The 10,973-nt window shown below is 34.3% G+C and overlaps 1 protein-coding gene across 1 annotated transcript; it reads left to right on the top strand.

The window, feature by feature from the left end:
* Positions 1-6,335: 6,335 nt before the first annotated feature.
* LOC135128799 (UDP-glucosyltransferase 2-like) lies at positions 6,336-7,262 on the top strand. Its single transcript, XM_064055877.1, has 2 exons — positions 6,336-6,582; positions 6,635-7,262. The coding sequence occupies exons 1-2, from the start codon at positions 6,336-6,338 to the stop codon at positions 7,114-7,116; spliced, it is 729 nt and encodes a 242-aa protein (XP_063911947.1). The 3' UTR covers positions 7,117-7,262.
* The last annotated feature ends 3,711 nt before the right edge of the window (positions 7,263-10,973 follow it).

Genomic DNA, 10,973 nt, shown 5'->3' on the forward strand with positions numbered 1-10,973 from the left:
AAAAGTACTAAAGATTGAGTTTTTGTTGTTGGAATGATTTGTGCCTGCAATAAATAACGCGATCATTAAAATTCCTGGGTTTAAATATTATATTTGAACCTTTGTCGGTTTCTGTTTGTAAGGATGAGCAATATTATTTGAACAAACGCTTCAGCAACCACTGAATGTAGTTACGTCACATGAATAAAATAGAATTTTGGTTTTGCGGTCTCATTAGTGGCTTTTGGTACTTTACTTTTGATCAGCGTGACGTCTGTCCGTCACAAATTACTTATGCTTTAGCACGAATGGACTATATGTGCTGGGTGGTAATTATATTTTTCAATAAGTTTTTTCTATTCGTATAGTGTAATGATAATGAATGTTATTGTAAGATGATGCATTCACTAGTACTATAATTATAGTTTTCTGGTACAGCGAATTTTGTTGCTGTTTGAGAATAAATTAAAGCAAAACACGTACTTGGTACGTTTGATAAATTTAAACTCTACAAATCAGTCAGATTCAGAAACATCGTAAACAAAACGGCCAGTTTTCATGCGATGTAAATAAAGTGTTATTGAATTACTGAAAGGTGTAACTACACAAAAGGTTTAAACAATGTTAACTCCATTTGCACCACTACTAATTAACTGTAAAATATTATTCAAATGAATTGTGGGTAGAGCTGAATGTGTGTACTGTGAAGCTAAAAATTGTGTGGTGGCCCGGAGCACTATATGCAAATCGATAAATTTTTGCTAACGACAACCTAGTATTGAAAACGTAATTTACATAATAAAACATGGATTTATTGAACTCAGTATCCACATACTGCCTAGTTGCAAACGGCAATTACCTGAAGTCCGACAGTTAAATTTTTGTGAGCATTTGATTTATTAACGAAGCTGTTGACACCTTCTCCACAAAGGTGGCAAACGAGCCGTTATACGAACCATAACGGCGTTCAAAATAATAATGATTATAATTTCCTCGACAAAATATCCAAAAAAAAAGATCAAATAATTTAGCGCTTACACGTTATTCAGGATATTTTAAAAATTTAATTTTCATTATCCACTTCTGGCGATAATTGCTAGTTTCGTGTAACACGCGATTTTAACGAAATTAATCAATAGTCGATTTCAATCAAACTCACTGTTGTAATTTAGATAAAATCATGTTAATTTGTTTATTTCTGTTGTTCTGAGTAAATACAATTAAATTTATCTGAAAACGTGTTCCAATTGTGGTTTTGAAACAGTGTCTGCTTAAACTAAAAGAGATACGAATAGGTGTTAAACGTCAGAAACCGCCTTTCTGAGCACGTCTCGCTTTTATTATTGACCAAATGAAGCGTTGACCATTTAATACTAATGTGGTCTTTATATTGCGTTCTCTCATCGTCTTTTTTTCGATTGCGTGAAAGCCTCGTTAGGGAATCGCGTGAGGAGACCCTTCTTTAATTTTATCTTGTATTTTATTATTTAATTGGATTCTGTCTGAAACTTACTACTGCTCTGACATTTAATTATCGCAGGGATAAATAATATCGTGATAACTTCAATAAAATTGGGAATGATGCTAATTTTATTGACTCGATGAGGAATAATTTTTTAATTTGCTACGGATATCGCATGATAAGGTTAGAGAACACGCAAATATTGCCACGGCATGTTAATAAATTACCACATGATCTTTGCAGGGAGTTCGTGGACGACCACGATTAAGCTAATTAATGTAATGTCTTTTGAAGTAGTCTAAACGGTTAAAACGACAGATCAATATCTATGCAGAGTTTACTCGTAATAAATTTAAGATAAAGTTTAAACTTTAGGAACAAAGTCCCTATGAAATTTAGTACTCCCTACATGTTAATTAACAAAAAATTAAAGTGTGTATGAACACTTTGTTTGTTTTCATTTACTTTATAAAATTAAACTTTTTAATTATAATATGTGTGTAATTAAAATCCCCTCAGCAGTAGTCTCCCATTATTGATTAATTTATTGCAGTACTTTGGCAACGTTTTCCTCTCTGTGTTTACATTAAATTCATGTGACAACTGAGACGTGAAACAGCTTTTATGTTTATTTATTACTATTAAAATATTCAAAATTTTCAACTTTTTTTTAATACAATGAAGTCCATCAATGCTGTTTTTTGATGTTCATTATGAATAAAACATTAGCCCCGTCCAAGAATTACTTAATTAATCGGTATGTTTTTGTTGAGGTAAATATAATCCTCGCGATAATTCGACTAAAAATATTAAAAAATAAAAGAAGGGGTTATGTTATTAGGCGGAACCTCTCTCGCCGCTGAAGCACATTTAAATAAATCCAGTCATTTAGAGAAAACAATATAAATAATACCAATCATATTAAAAAATAACTTTTTATTTACTGCAGTTGATCTACAAACTTTCTCCTTTTCTCAACAATTAGGTACTCTTTACGCTTTATACTGTTCGAGCACAAATGATTAATCTATATACATGAGTTCTTTAATAATTAGATCTCTTTCTTCTGTACTTCAAAGTTATCCTTTTCGTCCTGTCTCCAAGAGCTTTTGTCATTTCGTTCATCACAATAATAAATCGCAGAGGACTCGGTATGTTTCCTTATCTGATTCCTTTGTTTGTAATAAATTCAGCCAGTTAAGATTTTGTCCTTTGATCAGATTACTATACACTTAATTCTTATAAGCTTAATCAATTCTTCGGGTACTTTGCGTTTCACTAATATATTCCATGTCTTTCCTTAGCTCACCGAATTAAATATTTTCTGAATGTCGATTGCACTTACATAAATTTTATCCCTTTATTTTCTGGTTTTCTCTCAAATTTATCTCAATACAAATATCCATTCCTGAGTGTTCCGATCTTTCCTGAAGCCTGCTTGTGAGTCTTCTAATATTGGCTCCTTTCCAATATCCTCTCATAGATCTTCTTCGTTATACGTAACAAGGTAATTCCTCTACATTTTCACAAATCATCTTTGGAATTCATTAATGAATCACACTTTAATCACCAATATTCCGTCACAGCTTTTGATGCGACCGCATTGTTATGAAAACACACTCGACTGAGTTGTTTACATTTGGTCTAGCCGGAGAGTCAGTTCATACTTCTCCACCGATGATAGGAAGCAGAGCCTCTATTAATAATTGATCCAAAAATATGAAGTGTCGATAAAACGCAAGGCTTTGCCCGTGTTTTTAGTGAGTTCTGCCCCAGGAAAATCAACACTTCAGCCAGGACACGTATGTCAATTTCGACATGTGTAGTGTAATACTAATAATAAAAAAATTAAGTGTATCATTCTTGATTTGATTAATTTGAACTGAGCGTCCTTCCACACGTCTATGAGTCAGGCTACGTGTTATGTGACTAAAGAAGAAGAATATTTAAACAATCAAAATTATATAGAATACTAGAAGAAAACAAGGCGGATTCATAAACGACAAGTACTGAAGTACAGATATTATTTTATAAAAATTACAGTATGGGGGGGGGGGGACAATCAGACAAATACTCAATTTTGTTTATCGTTTACCATCTACACATATAAAATTTGACAGCAATTGGTCCGGTAGTTTCGGAAATTATCTATCTCATAAAAATCGACACGAAAGACAGACGTCTGACGGTAGACAGCAAACAGACAAAAGACAACAACCGGAGACCTATTTTTTCGTACCACTAGCACTCTGGGGGTCCTGAAACGTCGAGAAAACGGAAAGTGGAAATTCCTCGAATGAACCCTAATATAATACTTCCTTAATTTACGTTCGGGAAATAAAAAGGCGACAAAATGACCTAAATAACTATTGGCGAATAAGTTTGTTGTCAATCTTTTCTAAAATTTTCGAACTAAAGATGCAAAAAGGATTAATTTTCTATTTTGAAAGTCAAAATTTATCCAGTAAATGCCAGCATTATTCTCTACTTACAAGAAATTCTTTATGCTTTCGAAGTTAAAAATTATCTCTTAAAATAAATAAAATTAATAAAAATAGTGGAGAATATGAATTAAGCTTAGAAAAATAAAATTAGGAGTACCTCGAGGAACTATGTTAGCATCATTGTTATTTAATATATATTTGAATGACATTGATACAACAGTAAATAACGGAAACATTGTAGTGACGAACTAAGCAACTGACACAATTTTATTGGGCCAAGACAGAAAGAAATATATAATTTATGCCAATGTAAAGTAAGTGTAAAAGTAAAGTAGTTTAATTTTAAACAGACAGAACTAAATTTCTTCAATTTAAAAAAAAACAGAGAAATTACAGCAAATAAAAATTGGTTAAGACTCACTAACACTGTCTTCATCTAAAGTTTTCTTTTTCAATTTCATGGTGATAAAAATTTGAAATGGACATGTCATATGGTAAATATAGAAACCAAAACTGAATAAGATTGCGTGAATTTAGACGCTTGAAAAATGGTTTACTTTGCCATATTTCAATCAATTAAAATATTCAATAATATTTTCAGGACAAAGAACCTAATACAAAAAGTATTTTTAGATTATCAAAATTTAAATTAAATAACGTTATGACCCTAACTGGACTTTACCTATGTGAAATTAATGTTTCTTGTCAAACATACTTTGAAAATCGTACATTCAGTTCCAACATCCCGAAACAGTTACGAGGGTGGAGTGATTAATGCCGGGCCTCAACAGGAATGCATTGTTTTTTCGGTTAATTTTTATTTATTTCTCAACATAATCTCCATTTAGCTCGATACACTTAACCCAGCGATGTTCTAGAGCGGTTACACCGGAGTAATACAACGATTTGTATAGATCTTCAAAATAACGATTTGCTGCTTTGATGTTGTCATAAACCTGTTACCACCCAACCACTTTTTGAGGTTTGGGAAAAGGTGGAAGTGACACGGGGCTAAATGGGGTCTGTAGGGAGGGTGGGGAACCAATTCAAATTTTAATTCATGAATTGTAACCATCGCAATGACTGAAGTATGGACTGGTGCATTGTCTGATGAAACTGCACCTTTTTTTTTCGGCAAATCTGGCCGTTTTGCTTTAATTTCCTGTGTAAACGTTGTAGTTGAGTGGCATAATATTCCCCACTAACTGTTTTTCCCTTTTGGAGGTAGTCAATAAAAATTATTCCCCTCGCATCCCAAAAGATGGTGGCCATAACCTTACTGGCCGATGCAACTGTCTTCGCTTTCTTCAGAGGTTTTCTTTTTTTGGTCCACCGTCTCGAATGCTGTTTTGTCTCGGGGGTGTAAAGATGGAACCATGTTTCATCGACAGTAATGAATGGACGCAAAAACTCAGTTGGGTTACGCCTGTAGTGTGCCAAACAATCAGCCGAAACATCCTTACGACGCTGTTTTTGGTTTGGAGCGAGCAAACGCGGCATCCACCTGGCGCAAAGCTTTTTCATTGTTAAGTGTTCATGTAAAATATTTTGAATACGTTCTGTTGTGACCCTTATTGATTCTGCTACCTCCCTCATTTTCACTCTCCGGTCAGCCAAGATGATTTTATGATTTTTTTCTGTAATTTTTGGAGGGGTCACCTCAACAGGGTGCCCACTGCATGGTTCATTATTTGTGCTGATTCGGCCCATTTTAAATTTAGCAACCCATTACTTAATTGTTGTATACGATGGAGAGGAGTCTCCCAATGTTGTATCCAACTCTTTGTTGATCTCACTTGCTTTTAGGCGTTTCAAAAAAAAAAAATTTAATCATTGGCCGAATTTCCACTTTTTCCATTTTGTTAGAATTGTTTGATGCATCTAATCTGAAGAACTGCCATCCAACTACTAAGCGACATATTGACACGAAATTTTTAAGGGAAGCTGATGGAAGATGAAATTATGAAATGCCATCATTATACTGATCTTATTACTCCCACATCTATGTGAGGCCCGGTACTTGTCACCCCACCCTCGTAGTGGTTAGTGTTGGCTTTCGTATTCTTATATCTTCATTTAAAAGAAAATTACTGAGTAACCCGAAAAAACTGATTCGTGTAAATAATCTAATCACGATGACATGCGTTTTAAAACTGTTTCACGGTCGCACATTGAAACATACACAATTTTTCCAACAAGTTCCAGTTCACAATAAAATAGGGGTAGCTTTTTTTCATAGCCTAATCTAGGGTACAACAATCTTATACTAATTTTAAAACAGTGCGGAATTAATTCACAAATTCAGCAAAACATGACATTCGTGTTATTAATAATAATCAAAAATAAACCAATACTATCAAGTAATTATTATCTCAACACTAAAATCATTTTAATAGATAACAGACAATATTATATAAAACGCACTTATCATCATCAACAACTCAGTCACCATGAATTCCTGGTTATCTATACCCGTAATACTCCTCCTACTAATAAGTGGCACACAATGTGCCAAAATCCTAGCCGTCTTTCCCATGGGAGCCCGAAGTCACCACATCCTGGGCAGCACTCTATTGAGAGGACTCGCTGAAAAGGGCCACGATGTGACCATGATAAGTCCCTTCTCTGAGAAAACTCCACCCAAGAATGGATTCTACAGAGATATTGTTCTTACGGGTTTCAAAGAAGAGCACGAAAGTAAGTTTATTCCAATGCACTACAACCATTTACAAGAATTTATTATTATTAGATCAATTGAAAACACTGAACTTGTTTGACATGGGTGAAGCAAATATTCTCCTAATGATACCAATTTTATCCAAAATGATGATAGATCTGGCCGAACGTACACTCAGCCAACCAGATGTGCAAAAGTTGATACACTCTGGAGAAAAATTCGATGTTGTTATAGTTGAGCAGTTCATGAACGAGGCCCACAAGGGATTTGCGAAGCATTTTAACGCTCCTTTGGTCCTTTTTAGTACCATTGGAGCTAGTTCTTGGGTTAACCCGCTGGTGGGTAACCCCACAATGCTGTCTTATGCTTCTGAGCCCTCACAAGCGTTTGGTAGTAATATGACGTTATATGAAAGATACATTAATGCGTTCACGTACAGTTACTGTCAATTGATAAATCATCTGTATGTTTTTCCACAACAAGATAAACTATTGAAGAAGTACTTTCCCAACAAAATGGATCTCGCCGATGTTATGTACAGCGCATCCTCTTGACACTGCAGTGTATTGGGTTGAGTATGTTATCCGACATGGAGGAGCTCCTCACTTGCGGATAGCGCGGATTGATTTGTCTTGGTATCAGTATTTCCTGTTGGACGTTATTTTAATTTTTTCAGTGACGAGTGTGATTGTGTTATATATAAGTTTGAAACTGATTAATAGATTGCTGTTAGGTTGTTGTAGAAGAAAACAACAAAAAATAAAAACTAACTAAAAATAAGCGAATTTCTCTTTCACCCTTTTTTTGATTTTTCGGTTTTTTTTTTGCTTTTTGATTAAGGTTGTCCCTGTATTTTTCTTTCTTTCTAAGTTAAACCATTAATAAACTTGCTGTATTTAAGGGTTTGTAGAAGAAAAGTGAAGGCTTTAAGTTGATTGCTGCAAAAATTTACCATTTTAGACACATTTTAAGATTCTTGTTGTCGAAATAAGTGTACACATGTTAAGAAAAAAAGGCAAAATATAGTCTCGCCCACCCGCTCTATCTTAATTGTGATGATTTTTTTTTTAATCGTCGTGAGCCAAGAAGGCGGAGCTTAAGTGCAAAATCCTTACTTCTCTACGAGAAATTAAAAACATATTTTTGAGTACCGTGTTGTTCAAAGAATACTATGTATGTTAAGGAAAAAATAAAGCCAAAGATTAGGCCCCACCCGTACCCGCCTCGATTGCAATTCTCAATTGTGATGAATTTTTCATTCGTTGTCAGATCGAGGGGCGGGGCTTAATTGCAAGATCCATATTTGTGTATTATATATAATCAAGGCGGATTCATAAAGCACACGTACTAAGGTAATTTTAAGTTGACGTCATTACAGTGTAGGTGCAATGATCAAACAAATTTTAGTAAGTGTTTTACCGTCGACACGACATTCCTAACACAGAGAATTTGCCAATAATCGGTTCCGGAAATGTCTATAAAAAACGACACAGACAGCGAATATATGACACAGAGATAGACAGGCAGAGAGAGAGAGAGGCAGAGCAACAGACGGAAATAGAAGACCTATTGTGTCGTACTGTTGGGGCAATGAAACATCAGGAAACATGAAAGTAGTTATTCGTCGAATGGATTACAACACTTCCTTAGTTTTACGCTCGGGAAGTAAAAAGCAGACTATCCAGGCAAAGCTCACTGGTTGTCTCGCATACACGACGCTGCTAAAACTAATTTACCTGAAGAAGAAGAAGACCTAGTTTCGAAACGTTGTTAAAAAAATATAAACATTGGTAATCGGTTTTAATGAGAATTTTAACACTATGCTCCTGAAATTTTATTGTTTTTTCATCTTTTTAATTATAGAAATTTTGAAAAATCTCGATGTTAAGATAGTCATGTGGGCGTGTTTTGAGTCGAATTTCTTTGACATTCTTGTTACACAGATCTGGCATGTTTCAGATATCTAGAAACTGCAAAGCTGAAGGTAATTAATATTGTAGGGACGAAGATCAAGGCTTTCAGTTGTGTTTTTTCAAGAGAAAAGCACCGTTGACAATCTACGTCTGCACAAAGTTTTCACGATTACTTACAATTTACAAACTGAAGTTTCGCAGGATCACAAATTTGGCAAAATTATTTAATGCCATTTTAAACCAGTGGCACTGTTCTTTAATTGTGATAAGATTTGCTCTGCTATTGTCCATTACGTGCTTTTTCACAATTGACATATTTGACAGATTTGTTTTGACGTTCGTGACATTTCAAAAGAGTTCAAATCATTTTGGTGATTAGCGACACGAGAAAAATTTCAGTTGTTTTTCATAGGTGAGTTGACTACAGTATTTTATGATGACTCTGTATTATTTCCACTGTTAGGAAACTCAAATGACCATCACAGTACTTAATTTTTCCGAACACTAGTAGATTTTTTTCCGTATACAAAAGTACTAGTACGTAATGTAAAAAAAAATAATTGTATTTACGTGCTTTTTATTCAACCTCTAAATCAAAAAGAACTCATACATAATCTATTCCACTGCAGTAATCTGAAACCAGCGAAATCCAGAATCGCAGCTCAGTAAGACACACAGGTTTCCATTTAATGGACTAATTTTTCTTTCCGCGGAATGAAACGTTTCCGCGTGATAAAAATTCTTGTGAAAACTTTTTACTCTTACATCAATACGGTGTCGAATAACGTTATATTTGCGAAATCCATCCTCCATCTTCAAAGACGTAGAAGAGCGTGACATATTAAAGGCAAGACAAATAAAAGTTCCAAGACATGAAACAATCTTCCATAAAATATCATCTGACAAATGAAATTCGAGAACAAATTGATGAATATTCCGAGCCGTTTCGAGTCAAATTAAAGTCAAACGCGCTCAAGGTAGCTGTCAGCGCTATCGTTTCATGTAAATATAAGACGTAAAGCTGCGCTCACAATTACAAAGTTATATTCTCAATACTCTATTCTTGTTGAGGACTACACTTGCTGTCATTTCGACGCGAGCAACGTGTGTGATGGATGTTGGGTCGATGTTTAAAAGCGACTTTATAACACTTACGTTCATGTAGCTAAGCGGGATGAGAACGCTATAATTATCCCGACAAACGTAACTGGGTGTGTTTGGGTTAACAAAATGAAAAACTAGATATTTGTTCTAGAGAAATAGTTTTTTTTTAACTTTAACTGCGCTTGCATTGAAACGATAAAATTCGAAATGGAAAAATAACTGGCCACACTGGACGAATTTAGTGTGTGGAGGACAATTTATAAAGTAAAGATAAACAGGAGACCACATCATTTTTGTTGCGCATACATGATGCATATAAACTCCGATTGAAATAAACACAGAGTAATTACCAAATAGATGGATAATTTTATGACTAATTTTAATGGGGATTTAATTAACGAACGAGCTGTGTATTAGTTGACCTGAAAACCCCAACTTCAATAAAAAATTTTGACGGCCAAAAAAATATTGATTTTCTAGCCACGTTAATATTTTTATCCAAGAATTTATTGAGAGAACTAATTCGGCCAAAGAATAAATCGTAACTTGACACAGTTTTCAATTTTTTAGAGTTTTATTAATGAATTTAGTATGTAATTCACTTTATTCTTAAACATGTACATTGTTGTGTGACTTCGCAATTTAATAACAAAACCTGAATATGGGTTGTGTGTGGCTGAACTTAGAAAGCTCATTTATGTTACATCAACAAGAATTAAACCCTCGATGGTTTTAAAATAATTTATTTATGATAAGTAACATGTAATTAAATTTACAACAATTGCTGGAAGTGTTGGCCCCTAGCTTCGAAACATAATTTGACTAGGCGCTTTCATATCCGCAAATACTCGAGTAACAACTTCCGGCTAAACATTTTCACACTCTAAAGTGTTAAATCAGGTGAGCGAGGTGGGCAGGTACGGTCTGTGTGGGAGCTCATTAAACGATCGTCATCAAATTCCCTTCAAAATTGTTTGAACTGTATGAGCTGTTGCTCCGTCATGTTTGAAACATCCATAGAGAATATTAAGAGCTATGATAATCTTTGTTTCATTATATCACTCCAGTATTTGGTTTATATGTGCGGGTGACACCACAATAATAATAATAAAATATGTATTAATAACTATATGTTTTTAAAAATGGTTGGAGTAAAGTACTTACTTTTGTGTAGTTTAATAGTTCGTTTACAATTTCAACTTAACCTATCCGGGCTCTAAAATTTGGTAAAATAGTAGGGCGGTGGTTCACAAAACAAATTCAAAATTACATCTGGTTTTATTTTTGTCATTACTGTAATATCATGGAAAGTGAAGTATTTTTAAATAGTTGCAGACAAATTGCCAAAGGTCGGTTTCTTTCTATTTTTGTCAACCGTTCGTGAACCTGGTCGA

The sequence above is a fragment of the Zophobas morio genome, unplaced genomic scaffold, assembly GCF_036711695.1.
Source record: "Zophobas morio isolate AGI-343-1 ecotype UQ-CSIRO unplaced genomic scaffold, CSIRO_AGI_Zmor_V1 ptg000014l, whole genome shotgun sequence".
In the NCBI taxonomy this organism is placed as follows: Eukaryota; Metazoa; Arthropoda; class Insecta; order Coleoptera; family Tenebrionidae; genus Zophobas; species Zophobas morio.